Source organism: Orcinus orca, chromosome 12 (assembly GCF_937001465.1).
Source record: "Orcinus orca chromosome 12, mOrcOrc1.1, whole genome shotgun sequence".
Taxonomy (NCBI): domain Eukaryota; kingdom Metazoa; phylum Chordata; class Mammalia; order Artiodactyla; family Delphinidae; genus Orcinus; species Orcinus orca.
In genome coordinates, this window is record NC_064570.1 from 1,602,941 (window position 1) to 1,626,267 (window position 23,327).

Sequence of the window (23,327 nt, forward strand, 5' to 3'; positions counted from 1 at the left end):
GACCGTCCCCCGAGTCAGCCCTGTAATGGAGGTGGGAGCTGCGGAGGCGTATCTCATGGGGCTGCTCGCACCTCCTTCTTTCCGTGGACTCAAGCCCTTGGCAGGAATGAGCTCGCCTCGACCTTGTGGTGGGCACCACCCCGTCGCAGGGGCCCCGCTCCCCCTCAGACGGGGAGAAACGAGGCTCTGGCCCCAGGGGCTGCCTCTCAGGTTCGAGACCTCGTGTCCCTCTGCCTTGCAGAGTTGGGTCCCGGGAGGCTGCTTTTTTTCTGCAGGGCTGTGCACTGTCGTGATCTAAAGGGCACAGTGACTGGAGCTGGGACTGACGCAGAGGGAGGGTGTGGCTCCTGTGTGGGGGGGAGCGTTTCCTGGGGGCGGGGGACGGGGATGGCTTCTTGGGGCCGGGACAAGCGCAGTCTGTTTCCGGGGAGCCTTGCTGATGCCGGGCATCGCACACACCTCCACCCACGCTCCCCCTTCCTGCGGGCTTCGTCCTCCTGCAGCCCACGGGAAGGGGCAGCGCGTTCAGGGCATGTTGTGAGCATTTGCTGCCTTGGGCTTTCTTAATCCAGGGGTTATGAGGTTTTCACACTCGTGAAGCACAAACACAGCACGCGTCCCAGCCCGGGGTGCAGATTTAAGGAATCTTTGCTACACGCATCGCTCCGATATTTCCTACTCAGCTCCATTGCCGGCCTGGTGACGGTGGCAGCAGCAGTGTGACGGGCTTGTTTTAATCTGACATCCGTAGGGGCTGGTGGTCCTGGGACAGGCTGTTTCCCGGGGGAAGAAGCAGAGGCCTGAAATGGAAGTTTCCTTCAAATCTTGCCAAGGCAAACTGAACACGTGAGCCAGCTGACCTCACCAGCCACCATAGTCCTTTCTGGGGCTGCCGCTGGCCCCCGCCTCACCTGCTGCTTGGGGTGAAGGTCCCCGGGCACCCCCTGTCCTCATCCCCTCCACAGGGCTTCAGGGCAAGTGTGGGAGACCCTGGCTTAGGGAGTCTTGAAAATAAAGTGTCACACGTAACACATGAGTTGATTTATATTAAAGACTAGGAAGGACTCGGGTTTCACGGAAGAGGTGTTTCACTCTGCTGCCCCCCAGTGTGTCCCCATGGGGGCCGGGCACCGGCGGACTTCCTGCTGCCAGCCCGCACCCTAGTGTGGGCGTCCAAACCTGCTGAGCCCGAACTCCGGGGCCCAAACGGGCCCCCAGCCATGTCCACGCCCTACACGGTCGGCCCTTACGTGTTCCCATGTCTCAGCAAATTCTTCCAGATCCATCTCTGCGCCCAGGGACGCGGGGACAGGGCAGCCCCTCCCACGATCTGACAGTTTCACTGTCCTTCCCGCCGTGCTTCTCAGATGCCTTTACTGTTCGGGTTAATTCATTTATTTAATTTCTTGTTCAACTAGGTTGGCTAATTTTCTGACTTCATAGAATTTTGTTCGCTATGATTCATTTCTCTGAAATAGAAACCATTCTAGAACACACGAGAAAGGCACACATCCTTGAGATACGCTTCTCTGCCCCAAGCTCTCGTTTTCGTGCCTCCTCTTCCTGGGAGCTGCGTGGACACTAACAACGCAGGTGCCCCACAAACGGGCAGTGGACCCGGGAGCTTTGTCGCACTGGCATCAGGCCCAGGGAGCGAGCCCAGAAGCAGGTTCCCTCGCTCACAGCAGCTCCCCGGCTGGACTGGGGGACCCGGCAGGAGCTGCGGTGCCAGGGCGAGTTACTGGGTGGCTTGGTTTTAGAGAGTTGCGTGAGAGGGACATGGGAGCACAGCCTGGGGGCAGCGGTCTCCGGTGAGTGCTGGGAGGTCCCTCCCCAGGGGCCGGGGGCCTGGTGCTCCTGTAGCTGTGGTGGGTCTGGCCCTCGTCCCACTGTGTCCGCTAACGCGGTCCCTCGGCCCCCTTCCTTTCTTTGTCTGTCACCATCGTGTCCCTGGATCTTAGCCTGAGAGTAGGGCCCAGAGGCGCCCTGCGATGTGCCGTGTGAGGCCTGTGGGTGGCAGGTGAGCCCGGGAGCCCTGCTTCCAACTGCGTGGCGGGGGGGGGGGGGGGGGGCGGGGGGGCCGGTGCCAGCACTTGCTGTTGGCAAATGAGGAGTTCGCCAGGCGCTACTCCCCGTCGCCAGGCGCTACTCCCCACAGGGCGTCGCTTTGGAACCCTGGCCAGCTGTCAGCTGGAGGAAAAGCAGCTGGCGCACCAAGGGGTGGACGATGGGCTTGCACGCCGCCCCGCACCCTGCTCTTGGGCCCTGGGTTTTAATGGAGGTCAAGAGGTGGAGCGGGCGGCAGACGCAGCACGGCCCGCCCGCGTGGGCAGCAGGCAGCGCTCCAGCCGCCTAGCCTCTCCTCTGGGCCGGCTCTTCTCAGCCCCACAGGCACCCGGGCCCTGGATACCCGCGGGGCGACCCCTCCAGTGTCTCCGTCACCAGGCTGGCGCTGTGAGGGGTCCTCAGTTCCCGTCGCCCAGCAGAGGCACATCGGGGACCCCCCAGCACTCCGCACCCACCTGCAACTCCCAACGGCAGTCAGACTCCTGCGCTTCCCCAAACGCTGACGTCTGTCATTCCTGAGTGCGGGAGTCACCCTGGACGTGTCCGTGCGAATGAGCACTTGTCACGTGACTCTGGGGGGTTTCTTAGAGACGCTGTAGCCAGGGGCCCTGCACAGCATTTGGTTCTCTGTGCCTCACGTTCCCTACGGATAAAATGAGCAAAATACGCTGCATCTGGCCAAGCGCCTTTTCAGGAAAGGTGACAATAAAAGAAGCACTTTAAGAAGCGGTGTGAGAACGGCCCAGGGCGGCTGGGCTGGGATGGGCTCTTCACTGAACGCCGGATGGGTCAGGCCGGAGGAGCACCAGAGGGGGCGGGCAAAGTGCACATGGGCGTAGTGGTGGGGTGGAAGGCAGGCGGGCCTCCCCTCCCCGACCGCTAACTAAGACCCCTGAACTCCCTAAAATGGGCCATTGCGGCCATCAGAACTGGCTCCGTAAAGGGCAGGCGAGGCACACGGGGAAGGGTCCACACGCGGTACTGACGGTGCAGGAGAGCCTGTCATCAGGGCACTCACACGTGCACACGCCCGTGTGCGCACGCACACGCACACACACACCTGCTGGAAGGGGCATTTCCGGCAGATGGTTGCATTGCATTCTGTGCCATTGACTGATGACTTTTTGTGGGTTTCTACTATTTTATAACATGTATTTTAGTAGCCTTATTGAGGTAGGATTTACATAGTGTAAAATACGTTCATTTTCAGTGAACAATTGAGTGAGTTTTGGTAAACTTATGACTGTGCAGCCTCCACCATCTGACTGTGGCACGTCCCCATGCCGTGTGCAGGCTCCTCCCCCCAGGCATCGCACACCTGCTTCCTGTCTCTGTGGATGTTGCCCCTTCTGGACATTTCATGGAATCATGTAAGATGTGTTCTTTGGGTCGGCATGACTGACGTTTGTCCACCTACCAGTATTGCTGAATGGTTTTCCTGTGTTGTTTTGTGACATCTGTTCCTTACGGGCTTATGGTTCAGAAGCTTCATTTCTAGAACATTCTTGGCAGGTCCATCTCATGCTAGAGGATGCTTTCTCTCATCCAGAGAAAGGCAGGCTGCACAGAGAAGGGGTCCCGGGGCAGCAGCCCTCAGGAGGGCCCAGTGCAGGGGTGGCCCTCCCCCCAGACCCGGAACCACAGACTCTCAGCAGGTGGCCGCTTCCCACCTGAGCACCCACCCGGCTCAGAAGACGCGAGTGGTTTTTTGATTTGAATTTTATTTTATTTTTTTAAATACAGCAGTTCTTATTAGTTAGCTATTTTATACCTATATACATACCTATATATGTCAATCCCAATCTCCCAATTCATCCCACCGCCTGCTTTCCCCCCTTGGCGTCCATATGTTTGTTCTCTACATCTGTGTCACTTTCTGCCCTGCAAACTGATTCATCTGTACCATTTTTCTAGGCTCCACATATATGAGTTAATATACAATTTTTGTTCTTCTCTTTCTGACTTACTTCACTCTGTATGACAGCCTCTAGCTCCATCCACGTCTCTACAAATGACCCAATTTTGTTCCTTTTTATGGCTGAGTAGTATTCCATTGTATATACGTACCACATCTTCTTTATCCATTCATCTGTCAATGGGCATTTAGGTTACTTCCATGACCTGGCTATTGTAAATAGAGCTGCAGTGAACATTGGGGTGCATGTGTCTTTTTGAATTACGGTTTTCTCTGGGTATATGCCCAGTAGTAGGATTGCTGGGTCATATGGTAATTTTATTTTTAGTTTTTCAAGGAACCTCCATACTGTTCTCCATAGTGGCTGTATCAATTTACATTCCCACCAACAGTGCAAGAGGGTTCCCTTTTCTCCACACCCTCTCCAGCATTTGCTGTTTGTAGATTTTCTGATGATGCCCATTCTAACTGGTGTGAGGTGATACCTCATTGTAGTTTTGATCTGCATTTCTCTAATAATTAGTGATGTTGAGCAGCTTTTCATGTGCTTCTTGGCCATCTGTATATCTTCTTTGGAGAAATGTCTATTTAGATCTTCTGCCCATTTTTGGATTGGGTTGTTTGGTTTTTTAATGTTGAGCTGAGCTGCATGAGCTGTTTATATATTTTGGAGATTAACCCTTTGTCCGTTGATTCGTTTGCAAATATTTTCTCCCATTCTGAGGGTTGTCTTCTCATCTTGTTTATAGTTTCCTTTGCTGTGCAAAAGCTTTTAAGTTTCATTAGGTCCCATTTGTTTATTTTTGTTTTTATTTCCATTACTCTAGGAGGTGGGTCAAAAAAGATCTTGCTGTGATTTATGTCATACAGTGTTCTGCCTATGTTTTCCTCTAAGAGTTTTATAGTGTCCAGTCTTACATTTAGGTCTATAATCCATTTTGAGTTTATTTTTGTGTATGGTGTTAGGGAGTGTTCTAATGTCATTCTTTTACATGTAGCTGTCCAGTTTTCCCAGCACCACTTATTGAAGAGACTGTCTTTTCTCCATTGTATATCCTTGACTCCTTTGTCATAGATTAGTTGATCATAGGTGTGTGGGTTTATGTCTGTGCTTTCTATCCTGTTCCACTGATCTATATTTCTGTTTTTGTGCCAGTACCATACTGTCTGGATTACTGTAGCTTTGTAGTATAGTCTGAAGTCAGGGAGCCTGATTCCTCCAGCTCCGTTTTTTTCCCTCAAGATTGCTTTGGCTCTTCAGGGTCTTTTGTGTCTCCATACAAATTTTAAGATTTTTTTGTTCTAGTTCTGTGAAAAATGCCATTGGTAATTTGATAGGGATTGCATTGAATAGATTGCTTTGGGTAGTATAGTCATTTTCACAGTATTGATTCTTCCAATCCAAAAACATAGTATATCTCTCCATCTGTTTGTGTCATCTTTGATTTCTTTCATCAGTGTCTTATAGTTTTCTGAGTATAGGTCTTTTACCTCCTTAGGTAGGTTTATTCCTAGGTATTTTATTCTTTTTGTTGCAATGGTGAATGGGAATGTTTCCTTAATTTCTCTTTCTGATCTTTCATTGTTAGTGTATAGGAATGCAAGAGATTTCTGTGCATTAATTTTGTATCCTGCTACTCTACCAAATACATTGATTAGCTCTAGTCGTTTTCTGGTGGCATCGTTAGGATTCTCTATGTATAGTATCATGTCATCTGCAAACAGTGACAGTTTTACTTCTTTTTTTCCAATTTTTATTCCTTTTACTTGTTTTTCTTCTCTGGTTGCCGTGGCTAGGACTTCCAAAACTATGTTGAATAAGAGTGGTGAGAGTGGACAACCTTGTCTTGCTCCTGATCTTAAAGGAAATGCTTTCAGTTTTTCACCATTGAGAATGATGTTGGCTGAAGACCCGAGTGTTTGAAGTGTGTTTATCTCACTCCCACCTTCCTGAGAAGCCAGAGGACAGGGGTCCCTGACTGGTGGGAGCGGGCCCCGGGGCACCTGGTGCAGACCCTCTGCAGCCCCTCCGGGAAGTGCACCCACTGCCCTGATACCTGATACATGATGCAAGGTGGAGCATTTATCAACAAGAAGCAGCCTTTCTTTTCCTTTTCGTCACTGGAGGTGTTTGGAGCTCCTTTGCCAACTGTCACCTACGACACAGCCAGCACCGAACAGGCAAGTGAGGCACCGTCACCCAGCGCTGGTCAGAGGAGCACAGCTGGGATGGAGCATCTCGCCCGTGGATCATTGAATGCCCAGCGGGGGCTGACGTCCGTCCCCGACACCTTCCTCGGGAGAAGCCCCACTTCCGTGTCCCTCCGTCCACCACCTCGGGGTTCCTCTGTGTGTGTGTGTGTGTGTGTGTGTGTGTGTGTGCCCACGCTTTCTGCAGCTGCCCGGTCACCTCACGTCCTCCCTGTTTGCTCCTTATAGCAGGAGCGCCAGGGACCTCTCGTCAGTGGGTCACAGGACATCTCGGCCAGTGAATCGAGCAACCAGGGTGCATGTGCAGGGGATCACGGGATACAGCATCTGTTTTCAGGCTCTTTGGCCATTTTAAAAATCATTAAGTTGCCGGTAAAAAGGACACACACATCTCGGAAGAGAATAATTTTGCATTCACCCTGGAGAAAAAAAGATAGGGCGGCAGCCTCTCCAGATTCACGTGTGACCCGTACAGCTGGGCGGGAATCACAGGCAGATAGAGCCAGCAAGAGGTTTCCTTCTCTCCATTGTGTTCCCCACCTTCCAGCCCCATAGGGCCAGACGTAGGGACAGCGGGAACCGAATTCCTTAGGACCTGCCCAGCTGCCCCTCGAGGAGCTTCCTGTGTTTGTCAAATAAAAGCCCCTTGGAGTCCCTCTCAAAGAGGGACAGCTCGGGACCCTTCCAGGCTCACCCCGTAACAGAAACACGGGGGTACCAGCCGGCCTGTGGGAGCAGAAACCGCGTTCAGGGGGCTACAGGGGCCCCGCCCTTTAACACTGCTCTGCCCCGCGGGTCAGAGCTCACGAGCTCAGCAGGTCACCGGCTCAGGGCCCGGCAGGAGGCTGTGACCTTGGCCCGAAGGGATCAGAGCGGGCCTTCAGGGAGACCTTGTTTGGGGACCAGTGTCCGCTACCTCATCTGCTACCTCGGGATTCGTTTCCAGACGCGAGCGGCAGGGGCTGTAGTGGGGACCGGGCGTGCCCAGTGCTCGCGGTGCCCCTCCAGTGCCCGCCACGGCAGCCCTGGGTCCGGGGTCTGTGCCATGGGCCTCGGGTGGCCCTACTCTCAGTCCCTGAAATGGAGAAGGCGGTACCTGGGGGAGTTGGCTTAGCTGCAGCCGGGCAGTGCCAGCCTGGCGCGTTGTTTATTTGCATTCCAATCAACCTGCACATAGCCGGCTACTTAGGACCCTGGACCTTGGCCTGGCTCCACTGCGGGCGGTTTCCCAGCCAGGAGCTCAGCAGGGTGCCTGTCCCCAGGGAGCCCGGAGCTGGGTGAGTCTGGGGGTGCAGGGCCGCACCTGTGTCCGGCCGGTGGAAGAGGGCCCACGCGTGGTGACACACGGTCCTGTGCCTCCGGTGCCGCGCCCCTGACGAGCTCTCTCCCGCAGGGCGGATGGAGGGCTCCTGGTCCTGAGACCCCATGTGCGGCTGGCGGAAGTGGCCCTGGGACGGCGAGATGCCCTCGGAGCGCAGGGACGTCCTGGTGCTACTCCCCACGCGGGAACGGCTGCGGCTGGCTGTGGGGGTGAGCGCAGAGGAGGGCCGGGTGGGCGACAGCGGGGGGCAGCAGGGGCCACGGGGTGAGCCAGGCCATGTGTGTGGGGTGGCCGTGGGGGTGAGCGTGGAGGAGGGCCGGGTGGGCGACAGCGGGGGGCAGCAGGGGCCATGGGGTGAGCCAGGCCATGTGTGAGGGGTGGCCGTGGGGACCACATGGGGCCAGTGTGCCGGCGGGCCTGCCCCCTGGGACCGCACTGTGTTCTAATCACACCACTGCCCCCCAGCTTAGAGAAACGGACGCTGGCTCTGGCCACCTTTACACAGTGTGTGTCCCTCTCGGTCTGCAGCCCCCGGCTGTGGCCCAGGCCAGACACAGTCCACAGCGTCCGGCGCCTGCGTGGGCAGATGTTGTTCCGAGGGGCCCATCCCTTCTGGAGCCTCTTCCCGTGCCCCGGGCGGGGGTGGATCTGAGGGCAGCTGCGTCCTCGGCCTGGAATAAACACTAAAGCTGCTGAGGGAGCCAGATTCAGACCTGGCAGATGGGAGTCAGGCCGCCCACACCTTGTCTGCGGGTGACCGTGAGGTCCTGCCGGGAGGGGCGAGGCCGCGGGTCTGTCCTCCCAAGAAGGTGGCTCCCGCCTTCCCTGGGAAGGGCAGCCCCGAAGCGCTGGGCTGGGGACAGCGGAGCAGGGGTTCGCTCGACAGTGTCCGTGAGAGACCCTGCTTGGCCTCTACCTGATGGCCACGTGCCTCAGGTTGTCCTTTCAGGGGAGATGTGAGTTGTCGCTTAGGCGTCCGTGGCTTCACTCCACACGCAGGATGACACGCAGGCGCAGGTGCAGGACGGAGGCTCTCTTTAGGAAGCGTGTGACTCCTGCAAGCTCCCACCAGACAGTGCAGCTGTTTGAAGCCAGAGCCATTAGCTAAGAAGCTCGTCACCGAGGTGGCGTGTGCCCGGCTCTGAACGCCACCTCGTCTGTGAGGACCAGTGCACCCTGGGTACAGAGCTCGCCTCGACCGCCTTCCCCAGGCCCCCGGCCACCCCGGGGACAGCGGCTGCCACACAGACGTCTTCAGGGCGCCCCGCAGGCCCGGCCCCGCCTGCCCCTCCCTCCCTGTGAAGGAGCGCCCAGAACGAGAGAGGGGCTGCGCGCTGGCCCCGCACAGGGACTCCCGGCCCCGCAGAGACCCTCCCCGACGGGACCTCCCGGGGAGCGGGGGTACGGTGAGCCGGGGAGGGGAGCCCCCGTCTCTGTACAGCAGCTGTAGGGGTGCGTGGGGCCTGGCCTGAGCACAAACACCCGCGGGGACACACCGGACGAGCCGGCCGTGCTGTGGGTCCGCTGCTGTGCCCCACGGCAACTCAGAGCCTGCACCGCGGGCTGCCTGCGCCCCAGCTCCGGCCCTCGGGACACGGGGCGTCTAGTGGGTCCGTGCAGGGCCAGGTCACTTCCAGCCGGGATTTTGACGTCTTTCCACCTCATTCCAGTTGCCCGAGAGAAAGTGAAGTGGCCTGAGCCCTCCAGTGCCAGGCGGTCTCTGGAGCTCGGTTGTAGTGGCCCTTCCGGGCGTGTCTGAGCTGAGGTCGAGGACTCTCTTCCCCATCGCGGCCCGGAGCAGCTCCTCCTGCGCTAACTGGTGCCCCCACGTGTCCGGCTCTGCCCCCTCCCTTAGCCCTCTCCACGCGCAGCCGGGGCCCTGCCCCCCGCTGGTCTGATCTCACAGACGGGAAACTGAGGCCCAGGGCTGGCGAGCACTTGGTGCCGAGCTGGGGCTGCAGCCCGGGCCGCCTGGTTCCAGAGCCCGTCTGCGTTCTCGCTGTAGGTGTAGCCCCCCGCCCGCAGGGGAGCAGAGCCAGGGGGGCGGGGGGCGGGTGCTCTGGAGCCCCAGGCCCCGTCTTGGAGGCACGCCGGGGAGGGGTCAGCCCTCCCATTTGGCCCGTGAAGGGAGTGTTCCTGATAGACGTTGCTGACTGTGAGAAATAAGTTCCTGTTTCTGCATCTCCTTTCTGGGAACGCGGGGTGCAGGGTGCGAGGGCGACGGAGAACTCGGGAAGCTAACGTCCACGTGGAAATGTCTATCTCATGTGTTCGGCCATCGCGGACGCTCGGGCTGTCTAGGGCCCAATCAGAGGAAGACGGAATCTCTGTGTCTGTCTTTCCTTCCTATTCTCACCTTGTCTGCCTGTCTTAGTTGAGTTGAGAGGCAACGGAAAGCGCCCATAAAGTGGGCGGGCCCCTGGGGGAGGGCGTAACCTCACTGAAGGATGACTGCGGTTTGTGAAACGGGGCACTTGAAGTGGGAGGGGTCTGGCGAAGAGCGCTGGACCCTGCGGGGCTGGTTTGGGGCTGCCTTTGGGAGGGGGCGGAAGGGGTCTGAGATGCCCCACGGCTCCCGGGAATGTCTTGCCTGTGTCCTGGGAATTTCTTCTCTGCTCAGGGACACACTTCTGTACTGGAGTCAAGGCCCCCAAGCCTCGGCGTCCCCATCCAGCGAGGAGATGCTGGAGCTGATCGATGGGCTTTCCGGGGGTTCGCTGTGTCCTTAGAGGTGCCTTATGCCACGGGGAGGGTGCAGCAAGGGGACCTGGGGCGGGGTGGGGGAGGGGAGGTCCTGGGGCATTGGCCCTGCCCTATGTGAGCCTGGTTCCTCGGTGAACTTCACGGGAAGTTCTTCCTGAAGGACCGTGCAGCCGGAGCAGAGCTGAACCCTCTAGAAGGAGACGTGGATCCTGGCTGCGACGGGGCCCACGGAGCCAGCCTCCAGTGCCCGTGGCCTCGCCCTCCTGGCCCTGCCACGCGGAGCCCAGAGGAAGTTACTTCCGGGGTGTGCGCACTGGGCTAGCAGTGAGGGAGGAGCCCGTAGTTAACTGTACCGCGTGCGGCTTCACACCAAGCATTAGGAAGCCATGGGCTGGGAAGCCTTGCTGCGAATACGCGTCACCGTCATCGCGGGCGGAGGGATTGTCCCTCACCAGATCAGACGGACGATGACAAGGCCGGCCTCCCGGGCACTGACCACTAAGAAGTGGGACTCCCCGAGTCACAGGAGCTCCGCCCGTCCCCAGGAAGCCTGCGACCAGCGTCCTCAGGCTGCCCGGCCGTCGCACTCCAGCCCCTCAGCTGCCCCCGGTAAATGGGTCTCCGTTCGGTGAACCCGAGCCTCCACCAGCCGGCCTCACACACACGGACACGGGCGCCAGACGGCAACGTAGGTCTGTGGGGACCAATCACCGGCCCAGGAAGCACAGAGGACAGAGGACCAGACCCACCAGGGAGATGTGTCGGCCACGGGATAAAGGGCCTGTGTGCCCAACAACTCAACGGCGGGGAAGGTCCCGGGGCGGGGCCTTCCTTGAGTCTGGATTCAAATCAACAAAGCACGAAAACGTTGACGTTTGTGAGACAACCGGAAATTTGAACGTGTGGGACGGCTGATATGAAGATGTTGTTAACGTTTTAGGTGTCACGAAGCATTTGTGGATAATGGAAAGCCGACTGGCTAAGAGTTGTGGTGAGGGCGAGAGCCCGCCCTTCCGTGTACACACACCGACGCGAGAGAGACCTCACTCGTGCAGGCGTGGACGCACACCCAGGACTGGGGCCGCGTGGGAGCGGGGAGGGGCGGGGAGGTGACGGCGCTGGGGCTCGGCCTGGGCCCTGCAGCCCGGCACGAGGTCCCTGTGGGGCAGGACGGCTGCTGTGGCAGAACTGGGGCGTGGGGAGACATGGGCCTCCCCTGCAGCACACGCCCCTTTCAGGGGTGCCCAGACGCCAGCCCCGCTTTCAGGAGTTGCCTAGCGATGCTGGCTTCGGGTGAGGAGAGAGCCCGGTGGGGTTCCTGGGGACACGGAGCCTCCCACACCCCGTCCTTGGAGGGAGCAGCCTCCTGTCCTGGGGTCAGACACGCCACCCCTGCCCTCGTTAGGGTCTCACCCTCTCACAGGCGGCCTGCGGTGTTGGGGGGACTTCTAGCCGTCAGCCTGGGGAGTGACCAGGGACCCCAAGCCCTGACCCTGCTGAGCGGGAAGCCCGCTGAGCCAGACCCCCTGCCCACCAGCCCGGCTCGGTGGACCCTCCTCTGGACTCCCTCCTCTTCCAGAGGTCGCCCTGCTCAGCGCCCTGAGCACCTCCGATCTCTATCGCAGGTGCAGGCTGCCGGGCACGAGCTCTTCCAGCAGGTGTGCGACCTGGCCGGCATCAGAGAAGCCCACTTCTTTGGCCTCAGTGTGATAAGAAGTAAGCAAGCGTCGCCCGACGACCCTGGGCCCCCGGGCCCCTCCCAGGGCAGGGAGGGCGGGTGCTTGGGGCTGAGTCTGAAGGAGACCCCAGGCCTCCGCCTGGTGCCGCCTGGTGCCCACGTGTTCCGAGGGCACCAGGGTGTCTGGGCGATTCCCCCTCGCTGCACCGGAGCACAGGCGCGTGCACTCATGCTCACACATGCAGATATTTACATAGTTGCACATTCACACACATGCACACTCAGGCACACACATACATGTTCAAGTATTCACGCGCACACAAAGTACACAAACACACATAACCACACTCGTGCACACTGTCTCACATATTTACATACTTAACACATTCACACATGCGCACTTACATACTCACACACGTGCTGGCACGCTCATACCCTCACATACTTATTCACACTTATAGGCACACACTCACACGTATTTACATGCTGTCACACGGGTGCACACATGCACACACACACATATACACTTGCACACTCCCCTCCTCTGGAGAGAAAAGGTGAGCAGGCTGGAAGCTTGCTTTCTGGAAGCCCTGGGCTCTGCTGGTGTGCAGGGCCCAGTTCAGAGCCGGGGGTCAGATGGAGCTTCCGTGGACCCCTGGTGTGAGGAGGGGCAGTGCTGGCAGACGAGGTGGGGCGGCCGCCTTGTCCCCCCGTCCCAGGCTCCCTCCAGGCCCCCAGGCTGAGTGGACGAGCACAGGGCAGAGCAGGGGAGCTTGACCCTCCTCCTGGATCCCCCAGCCTGTGCACCCCAGGCAGGCGTCCAGGTGGGGGCCGAGTGAGATGGGGAGACCCCATGGGGACATGGGCTCTGAGGACCTGGCCTCTCCCTCGGCGGTCCGTGCAGCGTGTCCTGCAGACTCGTGAGCATTTCTCCGAGGGAAACAATCCTGCGGTGTCCCCCACGTGGTGACCCAGGCCTTCGTCCCACGTGGGCTCCCTCGGCCCCAGCCGCAGAGAAGATTCCGTGCTTGGGCCGCCTGACCTCTCCGGGCCCCGAGCACAGCGGTGGAGGCCCCAGGCTTGTCACTGGTGCGACTCCCGTCCCCGCCAGGCTCTCTTGTAATTTCGTCTCAGCGTGACTGAGAGCCGAGCCCTGGGACTTCTGGTGGCCAAGTGCCTAGGGACTTGGGGGGCGGGTGGGGGGCGCGGACCAAGCAGGGAAGAGAAGGAGGATGAGGTGGGGTCACTGGTCAAGGTCCCCATGGGAATTCCTGCCCTTAGACCTGGCCGTGCGCCCCCTGGCGTGGACTTGGGGTATCCCGTGTGGGACCCCCAGGCTGGCCCGGGGGAGGTGGTAGAGCTCAGGACAACCGCCTTTTCTCCCGTCTGTCAGGAAATCGCTCCCCAGTTCCGGGTCCCAGACAGAATCGGGGACATCGGTGAGACGGTGCTGCAGGCAAGGGGCCCTGCGCCCAGCATGGGGTTCATGTCCTGGAGTAGCAGCTTTGGGTTAAATTTTAATATTAGTGGACTTTTCCCGGTTTGCAGGGAAAGCTCAGTTAATGGGTAGCTTTGCCCCAGTTTACGCTTCCGTCCAGAATCGCCGTCTTAGCCGTTGGCCGCCGCCGCCTTGTGCCTGGCCCTCGCAGACAGCCAGTCAGGACGCGATGCCTGGCCCTCGCAGACAGCCAGTCAGGACGCGATGCCTGGCCCTCGCAGACAGCCAGTCAGGACGCGATGCCTGGCCCTCGCAGACAGCCAGTTAGGACGCGAGCGTTTCTAAGAAGCTTGGTTTGTTTGGGGGAGGGGAGGGTTGCCAGTGCCCATTCCTCAACAAGTCTGTCGTCTTGTTCTAGAAGTTTCCCGCTTCATGGAAATGAAGTCCCCATCGTTCCAGAGAGGGTCCTGGTGGGCCTGGTGGAGGCTGAGCGGGGGGCTGGGGTAGGTGGCGGGACCGCTCACTTCGCGGCACAGGCCTCGTGGCGTAGGACCGGGCACACGCGGGCGGTAAAGCAGAGAGAGGGCACGCACACGCGTGGTGACTTCGTGCGGGGACTCGTTGAGACCCGGAGCCCTGGGGGGAGGGGGTCACAGGCTCTGGGGGGCCCCGACCCCTGGGACGCGGTGGTTGGGTTCAGGGGTACCTCTTCCTCCTGAGCTTTGTCACTTGGGAGCCTCGGCCTCTGGAGCATCTGGAGGTGGCTTAGCTGAGGGCGTGTGCCACTCCGGGCCTCTCTGGTCCAGGACAGCCGCCAGCTCTTGGGTCCCCCCGCCAGGGCGTGAGGTGCAGTGCCGCCACCACCTGACCCTCCGAGGCCCCGCTGGGGTCTGGGTGTGGGACGTGCAGGCGGGCTCAGACTCAGTGGGTGGGCACGTTGGGGGCTCCAGACGCGGAGTGAGGATGGACCTGAAGCCCGGCCACCGGCAGTAAAGCAATCGAGGGACGTCAGGAGAGGGGTGGCGGGCTGGCCGCCGGAGCAAGGAGGTCTCAGAGGGAGAAGCAGGGGGCCAGTGGCGTTCACAGGCCCACCCCAGTCTCCCTCTGCCCAGGACGGCGGGCCGCGCAGCCAGCCCCCCGTCCGGCAGGTAGCCCTGCAGGATAGAGGAGAGACGCAATGCTCATTTTACTGAAACAGTACTTTGAGGATTTTCCGACATCCCTGGAAGTAGAGACAACAGCAGCAGTTGCCAACCTTTCGCCAAACCTGCTCCATTGAACCCGGAATGTTCTGCTGATTATTTAAAATAAATCCCAGGCTTCGTGATATTCCATCCCTAAATGCTCTGGGCGCATCTCTTGAGGGAGAATATTTTCTTAAATAGCCACAAGGCCATTTGTACACCCAACAGAATCAACAATTTCTTGATACTATTATTTTATTTTTTTTATTTATTTATTTATTTTTTTGCGGTAGGCGGGCCTCTCACTGCCGCGGCCTCTCCCGTTGCGGAGCACAGGCTCCGGACGCGCAGGCTCAGCGGCCGTGGCTCACGGGCCCAGCTGCTCCGCGGCATGTGGGATCCTCCCGGACCGGGGCACGAACCCGTGTCCCCTGCATCGGCAGGCAGACTCTCAACCACTGCGCCTCCAGGGAAGCCCCTCTTGATATTATTTAATATTCGCTTGATATTTAAATTTCCCAGTTGTTTCAGAAATGTCTGTTTGTTGCTGCTTTGTAAGAATAAGGACCCAAATAGCATCCCCGCGTTGTGTTTCGTCACCTGGTCCCTAAACCTCTTAGGATCAGAACCAGCCTCTGCGCAGCCTGCACGGCCTCAGGTCACAGAGGCCTCAGACCAGGTGGCGTAAACGACAGAAACCTGTTTTCTCGCAGTCCGGAGGCTAGAGGTCTGAGATCCCAGGGTCAGTGGGGCCGTTCCTCCTGAGGCCTCTCCCCTCGGCGTGTACTTGGCCATCTTCTCCCCTTGAACTCACGTGGCCAGCCCTCTGTGCAGATCTGTGTCTGAGCTCCTCTTGTTACGTGGACCCCAGTCCCGCCGGATCAGGATCCACCCTAATGACCTCATTTTAACTTAAGCACCTCTTAGAAGGCCCAGCTCTAAATACAGTCACGTTGTGAGGCCCTGGGGGTTTGGGCTCCAACATAAGAATTTGGGGACACATGCGGCTCCTGACACCCCTCCCCTTTTTCATGCCAGTGGCTCGCTGAGGCCGGTGCGTCCACTGTCCCACTGGCAGCCCCACACTCTAGGATCCCGTTTCCTCCCAGCATCACCTAAATTGGCTCTCACCCCACACTTCCCTGTCCCGGAAGTTGGCGGGACCGCCCAGTCACTCCACTCAGCCTTCTGGGTGGGACAGCATCACACGTACCGCAGGGCTGGCCCTGGGCATGTCCGTCACCGGACGCCACGTCTGGGCCCTACTTCTAGTGGTGCGAGATTGGCCCGTGGGTTCAGGCGGGCAGTGCTGGAAGCCCACGCCCAGCGGGTGGGCTGCAGCGGGGGGCTAGTGGGCGACTTGGAGGGCACGTGCGATCCGTTTCTAGCGCCTCTGTCGTCTCGGCTAGTGGTGCTTCGGGACTTTTCTTCTGGGGCTTGAACTTGAGCCGAAGGTGGGTCGTTCCTTTCTGTTCTTTATCATGAACTTGGCGGGGAGCTTGCAAGGAGCAGGCAGGTGATTTGGATAATCACACGCGGAAGCGGGGAGCTTGCAAGGAGCAGGCAGGTGATTTGGATAATCACACGCGGAAAAGGACCCCTGCAGCCCTTGCAAGGTGGGCTTGGCTTTTCACGCCTGTTCCCACGTGCAGGCTCCTTCGACAGAACCCCGATCCTTTAACAGCGCCGCCAAGGTCAGACGGCACGCGATGGCTAAGCCTGTGGGCTCCGACCACCCTGGGGGAGCCTCCCAGCCACAGATGGTCTAGATGAATGAAAAGCAGTGCTTGCTCAGAGCAGAGGTGGGCACGCTTCCTGTACAGGGCCAGGTAGTGAGTGTCTCTGGCTTTGGAGCACTAACGCAGCTACAGACGTTATGTAGCAGAGGAGCCCGGCTGTGCCCTGCTTGGCCCAGGGCCCTCCTTTGCTGACCCCGGGCTTCGAGGGTCCTTGGCCTGGGGACCCCTACCAGGGTTTTATTAGCCGTGTGACTGGCGTGTTTCCAAGCCTCTACAAGGCCCGGTTTCCTCCTCTGCAAAGTGAGCAGAGATAACAGCCGAGGTGTTGTGGACGCGAGGATGCGGGGCTTGGCTCGGGGTCCCAAGCCCAGAGCCTGCACGCGGCAGGCACACGCCCTCCTGAGGCGGGCCCCGCCCTGGTCCCCTGGCACCGCCCCGTCTATACCCTGGAAGGCTGCCTCGTAGAGCTGGGAGGGGTCAGGCTGTCCTGCTGTCCTCAGAGAGGGGCCTGCAGGTGGCGCTGTCGAGGCCCTGAGAGTCACGGGTTCTGGAGCTGAGCCTGACAGTAACTGAGGGAGGCCGGCCCGCCCCACACACCTCTAGAATAATCTCATTTTTCTCCAGCTCACAAAGGAAACACGTGGTCGTAATAGTCCAAAAACACAGAGCGTAGAATTTGGAAAGAAGGGTCCCCCATGACCATTCCCAGCATTACCACGTTAATGTGACTCGACTTGAAGTTGGGGAGCTTGGTCCCAGGTTTACAGGCCTTTCCAGTTTCGAAGGACTCGGTCTACAGCTGGGAGAGGGGCTGTTGGGAGGAAGACCCTTCCGGACGGTCACGCTCCCGGCAAGGACCAGCTCCAGTGCCATCGCGCTGTCAGTGTCTAGGTTTCATTATCTAAAGATTCCGCACTTTGGAAAACCACCCGGTAAAGCCTGGACGTCAGGAGACACGCTCCTGCAGCCTGCCACCCCAAGGAGGCCACCGCGTGTGACTGGTCGCACACGGGCCCCTCCCAGCACGCTCTGCTCCAGGCCCTGCTTCTCTCTGTAGACAGCGAGCACGTCTTCATGGATCTGGAGCAGAAGCTCAGCAAATACTTCTCAAAGGACTGGAAGAGAGAAAGGCATAGAGTGAGCTAAACTGCCAGGCGGGGGAGGGCAGGGGGGAGGGGCCCGGGAGGCCCAGCTGCTGGCCCCCGCCCCAGGTCCCGGCGCGGAGTCTGCCGGGTGCAGGGAAGCCAGCCCCGTGGGTGCAGGTGCAACGCCCTCCAGTGTTCTGGACATTTGCCCCGCAGTACAGACCTGAGCTGTGGCCTCGGGCTGGGTCCGAAGCGATGCAGATGGTGCTCCCTCCTGAGCACCAGCAGGGGGTCAGCCCCCTCCCCCCAGGTCTCAGCACCGCCTTCTCTCCACCCTTCCAGCCCCAGGGAAGCGGCAGGCCCGGGGCCCCCTTCGTGGCCTTCCTCAGGGTGCAGTACTACGTGGAAAACGGAAGGCTTATCAGGTAAAGTCGCTCGCTGGTTCTCTGGCACGTTCCCGGAAGGGTGACCACCTGTCAGGATGCGGTATCGCTGTTGCTTGGGCGGCAGAGGCGCAGCCATTCTTTTTGATTAACCAACATGTAAAGACTAGGGCAGAAACAAGAGTGTTTCGAACACAGGTATTTTATGCCCTAGGGTGGGCTTTCCCAGGTGTGTGCTGGAGGGTCTGCGGATTCCTCTGTAAGCGGGGCCTCCTCCTGCTCTGGTCTGCGTGCCCAGCTGCTGGTGCCCGTCCGGGTGGGAAAGGGCCCCAGGCTGGCACACCTGCAGGGCCTCCTTCTGAGTTCCTGGGCCTACTTTCCCGAGAGAACCCCACCAGAGCATGTGGGAAAATACAGATGCTGGGGCGCCCCCAGACCGGGGGCGGGTAAGCGGGGCCCGTGTCCCAGGAGCCCCCTGAGCAGGTGCAAGTGGGCCGGGGTCCCCACAAGCCTCCCCAGGCAGAGAGCTGGTGGGGGGAAGGTTCTGGAAAAGTCTCGGAGGGGCGAACAGGCAGGTTGCGGGGAGGGAGCGTGGCTGCCCCGTGCTGTGGGGCCAGTCGCTGGTGGTAGTGTTAGAAGATCTGAACTTGTTCTTCCCAGGGGCCCTGCTCCCTGTGTGTGTTGGGAAATTAGCAGAAGAAAGGGGCCTGTCTCTTAGGAGGCGGCTATAAACCAGGCCTGCCAGTCCTGGGTCCCAGGAGCCCTGCCCGAAGTCAGGCTCACCTGGCTTCTCAGCAGCAGGGGGGTGGCAGCACATCCACCTGTACCTCCCCCCGCTTCGGGGCCCTGAGGGTCCTGGGGCCCTGGGGCAACGAGACGGGGCGTGGCGGGCGGGGGGTGGTGACTGGCGGGGTGGGAGGCCGCGGGCTGCAGGGGGACGGCGCTCCCGAGCCCGCTCGCCCGCCAGCGACAGGACGGCCAGGCACCTGTACTACTGCCACCTGAAGGAGCGGGTGCTGCGGTCCCAGTGCGCCCACCGGGAGGAGGCCTACTTTCTGCTGGCTGCCTACGGGCTGCAGGCCGACCTGGGCAATTACCGCGAGCCAGCACACTCGGGCCGCTACTTTGAGCCGCAGGCCTACTTCCCGCAGTGGGTGAGGCCCCTCTCTCCATCCTGGCCGCCACCCCCAGGGGCGGGGGGGGGGGACCCCGGGCCGGAGGGGGAGCAGGCTGGACAGATGGCCGGCGGCTCCCTCCTCAGATCATCACCAAGAGGGGCAGCGCCTACATCCTCAGGCACGCGCCCACCCTGCACCGTGAGCAGGGGGGCCTGAGCCCCAAGGAGGCCGTGCTGCGCTTCATCCGGGAGGCCTGCCGGCTGGAGGACGTGCCCGTCCATTTCTTCAGGCTGTACAAGGTCCAGCTGCGGGGACGCCGGGTGGGGGAGGGCGGCTCAGGCCTGGGACGCACCTCCCCAAGGGTCCACAGGGCGGCCGGGACCCAGGACAGGAGGGACAGAGTCCCCACGGCTGTCCTAGGGCCGGGACCCCCAGCCAGCATCAGAGGGGAAATGGGAGGAGGCCCAGGGACCCCACCTCAGCCCTCAGGCACCCCTGGTCCACCAGCGAGGGTCTGCGAGGGGGGCCACAACCCCAGGCCAGGGGCTCTAGACCTTGCCAACGTCTGTGTCCTCTTAGGATAAGAAGGAGGACCGACCTACCATTGTCCTGGGACTGACCCTCAGAGGGGTGCAGGTCTATCAGGTGACCGGCAGGGGCCCTCCTCCCCCTCCCCTCCCCTCTCCTCCCCCTCCCCTCCCCTCTCTCCTCCCCCTCCCCTCCTCCCCCCCCATCCCCCTCCTCTTTCTCCTTAACGCCCCTTCCCTCCCCCACGGGGGCTGGTCTTGCCGCTTCCTCTGGCTGGCCCTGTGCACGCGGCCCTGCTGTCTTGCAGGAGGTGAACCGCGCTGCACAGCTGCTCTACGACTTCCCCTGGCGCCACATCGGGAAGCTGGCCTTTCTGGTGCGTGTCTGATGGGGTCGGGGCTGGGGGCGGGAGTGTCTTAGCCCCCAGGAGCCCAGAGGAGCCTGGCAGACGCTTGTCCTTCAGGACGTTGACCAGGCATGTCATGGCCCACGAGGTGCAGGCACAGCCCGAGACCTGGGGAGTGTCCCGCGTGGAGACGGCCCCGCCCCCTGGAAGTGCCCTTCTGCCGGGCTGGGTGTCCTGGCTCTCGTCACCAGGAGGACTTCTGGCTCCTGGGTGGGGACAATAAAGGGGGGCGAGGAGGAGGCCACAGACGCGCTCCATCCAGACGCCCTGGGCCAGGCTTGGCGCTGGGCAGGTGGCAGGGACGGTGGGTCCTGGGTGCAGGCTGAACTCGAGGGCCCAACACGGCCGTGGGCCCACAGGGTCCACCTCCCCCGGCCCAGCGCGGTGGGCGCCGGGTTACAGCTGCCCTGAGGCCCCTCCCCCACCCGCACCCCCAGGAGAAATCTGGTGGCAGGACAGAAACAGGGGAGCCCCCAGCAGAGGGCCTGGCTGATGCCGTCCTCTGGCTTTCTCGGTATGTCACATCGCGTCTCTTCTCTGCTCAGGGCAAGAGGTTTGAGCTCTGGCTGGACGGGCTGCCCGCGGCCCGGAAGCTGGTGTACCGCACGGGCTGTTCCTGGCGCTCCCGCCACCTGCTGCACCTGCTCAGTAGCAGCCACCAGCTGCACCTGACCCTGCAGCCCGCGCTGCAGCGGCTGCGGCAGCTGGAGGAGGCCCAAGGTGGGGCCGTCCCCTCCGCGCCCACCCCTCCTCTGCGGTCTAGGTCGGACGCTGGGCGCGGCAGCCCGCGTCGCACCCTGTTTTCCCAGAGGGGGGCTTGGCAAGGGGGTGGTGGAGACCCCACTCCTCCAGCTCTCCTGGGGCCTGATTCTAAAGATGGGGGCCGGGGGGAAGTGAGGCAAGGGCTGCAGTAACCCCCACGCGGTTCCTGGAGGCCCTGGTGATGCACGCGTGTGTGTGAGCGTGGAGTGCCTGTGTGCACATGTGTGCACACCTGCTTGCGGGGGCTGCTTGGGGCCCCTCGCCCTGAGACCTGGGAGCCCTAGGGCCGTGAGCACACGGGCGAGTGTTAGGAGCTTACCGGCTGCCTGGGCTGTGACAGCGGACACTCGGGGCCCTGACCTCTGGGTGGCAGTTCCCTCCCCCGACTCTGCATCTTCCTGGGCCTGGCGGTGGGCTGCACCCCTGGGCCTCTGTCGGCCACCTGCGGCTCCATCTCCAGCGCTCCTCCCCCTCCCCCCACACAGAGAAGAAGTGCTACCGGGAGTCCTGCGTCAGCGACGTGCTAGAGCTGGACCTGGACCTGGACCTGGCCAGCAGGGCGTCCCCCGGCTCCCCTGGCAGCGGGGACAATAGGGACGGAGGCTGGCGTCCCCCGCACCGCCTCTCGCTCCTGTCGTCTGGCAGCCACTGCAGCTCCTGCTCGTCGGGCATCGAGGCCGACTCCCAGCTGGCGGAGCCCGTGGAGCCCGGGGAGATGTCGGTGGATGAGCCCGTCGTCGGGGCTGCCGCGTTCCACGGGGAGGAGCCGCCCAGCAGCTCCAGGACCAGCCAGAGCAGCCGTGGCACAGTTGGTGGTGGCAGAGGTGGGCCTGAGGGCGACACCCGGGACCAGGGGGAAGGTGAGTGTGCTGCTTGGCTAGATGCCGGCTGGGTCATCGCTGTGGGTGCCGGGAGAGGCTGGGGTGCTCGTCACCCTGATTCTGGGGACCTTGTTACACAGGGGCCCCTCCACCACAGGGCCTGGGAGCAGAGAAGGGAGGACAGGGCCCTCCCTGCAAGACGCGGTGGGTGGTGGTCCTTCAATCCCCCTGCAGCTGGTAACTCCTAGGGAGCCTGGCCTGGCCAGATCCCATCGGAAAGCATTCAGCCCCGTTTCTCTCTTGCTGCCCACGGGGTCAGCAGAAGTCACATGACAGTCGGCCACTTATGAGCCATTCTAGGACCGAGCACCCACCCAGCTTAGCATGAGCTCCTTGTCCCCAGGGATGCCTCCGCAGTAGGTCTGGGAGTGGGGGCCCTGAAGTGGTTCCTTGTCACCCCAGGAAGGTTACGCAGGCTCTGCTATTCCCTGAGCACCTGCAGCGTCTTTGAGAGTGGATGCAATGGGTAATCGGGACCAGCCTCAGGGCCTGGCCACCCAGGTCCACCTAGAGTCACCCAAGGTTATGCAGGGTCACCCAGCGTCACCCAAGTCCACCCAGAGTCATTCAGGGTCACCCAAGGTCACCCAGAATCATTCAGGATCACCCAGTGCTACCCAGGGTCGCCTAGAGTCACCCAAGATCACCTAGGGCCAACCAGAGTCATTCAGGGTTACCCAAGGTCAGCCAAGATCACACAGTGTCAGGTGGTTTTGGTCAACCTGCCGTGTCCACCTTTACATTCTGAGCGATAAAGGACGGATCGGTCTCCATCTCTGAGGTTTTGCCCAAGTGTGTGGTCTGCAATCTGGAATGAGCAATAATAATGATAAGATGCTGTTTGCCCAGTAAGCACCTGCTTTGATTAGACATCAGAGCACTTGGACAACTAAAGCAGCCCAGTGCGGAAGGACAGGGCAGTGTGAGCTGGGGGGGGGGGGGGGCAGGGAGTGGGTGGGGTCCTGGGGGACCATGCAGGGAGAAGGCTGGGATAGGCGGAGACCACCTAAGGGGAGGAGCCCAGGTCGCCCACAGAAACCATCGCTCCTCGAAAGGGCTCCGACACCTCACGTGGAGAAGACACGTGATAGTCTGGGGTTCCAGATGACCTGCAGGGAGGAGGCCAAGGTCACAGCCCACCTCTCTGTGACCCCGAGGCCTGAGAGGAGGGGTGCGGGAACCATAGAGGCACCCAGTCTCATCTCAGAGTTTGGGGCCCTGGAGTGGGCTGCCCTCTGCAGGGAGCAGGCGGGTGTCCCCTGGCCCTGCTCACGTGCCCTCGCCCTCCTCGCAGCCTCTCCCCAGCAGCCCTTGGCCGCGGTGCGGGTCACACTGGTGAGCACGACGGGCCCGAGCGCTGAGGCCCTGCACCAGGTAGGTCCCCACGTGGGCAGGCGGCCTCTCCCTGTTCTGCATCGCGCCTCGTCAGGTCAGGGGCCCTAGGCCCGCCCGAGGGTCCCCGGGAGACTCGTCGGGCAGTGGGGGAACCGGTGAGGCTTTAGGGAGCGAGGCGGGTCGGGAGCTGGGTCCTCTGCGTCTGAGAGCTGAGAGTTCGGCCTGCCGTGCGGTGCGGCCCCCGGCCCCGCCCCCTTCCCAGGCGGTGGGCGGTGTGAACAAGGCCCGCACAGCTAGGGCCCCAGGAGTGCGGGGCTCTGGGGGGCTGCGCCCCGGCCCCCAGGAGCAGGAGGGGGGCCAAAGCCAGTGGCCCTGGGAGGTGAGGCAGAGGAAGCGGGGGCTGGAGGCGCCGGGCCTTGCTTAGGGCGGACCTGGGGGAGCCCCAGTGGGCGGGTGGTGACCCTGGAAAGAGAGTGAATGTTAGGGTGCGATTTGACTCAGAGGGAGGCGGGCGGGCGGGGGCCCGGCAGGAGGTGGGAGTTCGGCGGGGGCGGGGGCGGGAGGGGGAGAGAA

At 61.0% G+C, this 23,327-nt stretch overlaps 1 protein-coding gene across 2 annotated transcripts in view; it reads left to right on the forward strand.

Moving 5' to 3' along the window:
- FRMD1 (FERM domain containing 1) overlaps positions 1 to 23,327 on the forward strand; it is a 50,460-nt gene that overhangs the window by 13,250 nt on the left and 13,883 nt on the right. The window contains exons 1-12 of one of the 2 annotated variants that reach the window (XR_007470470.1): positions 7,146 to 7,470; positions 7,587 to 7,723; positions 11,843 to 11,933; positions 17,314 to 17,393; positions 17,684 to 17,766; positions 18,692 to 18,878; positions 18,986 to 19,141; positions 19,422 to 19,487; positions 19,678 to 19,746; positions 20,322 to 20,496; positions 21,024 to 21,398; positions 22,714 to 22,793. Coding sequence is in view for 1 of the 2 variants with exons in the window: in XM_049695210.1 (XP_049551167.1) it covers positions 7,619 to 7,723; positions 11,843 to 11,933; positions 17,314 to 17,393; positions 17,684 to 17,766; positions 18,692 to 18,878; positions 18,986 to 19,141; positions 19,422 to 19,487; positions 19,678 to 19,746; positions 20,322 to 20,496; positions 21,024 to 21,398; positions 22,714 to 22,793 (1,467 nt within the window). In the remaining variant the exon portion in view is untranslated. Of the gene's footprint in view, positions 1 to 7,145; positions 7,471 to 7,586; positions 7,724 to 11,842; positions 11,934 to 17,313; positions 17,394 to 17,683; positions 17,767 to 18,691; positions 18,879 to 18,985; positions 19,142 to 19,421; positions 19,488 to 19,677; positions 19,747 to 20,321; positions 20,497 to 21,023; positions 21,399 to 22,713; positions 22,794 to 23,327 lie in introns of those variants that run through there. The other variant, XM_049695210.1, reaches the window with a different exon arrangement.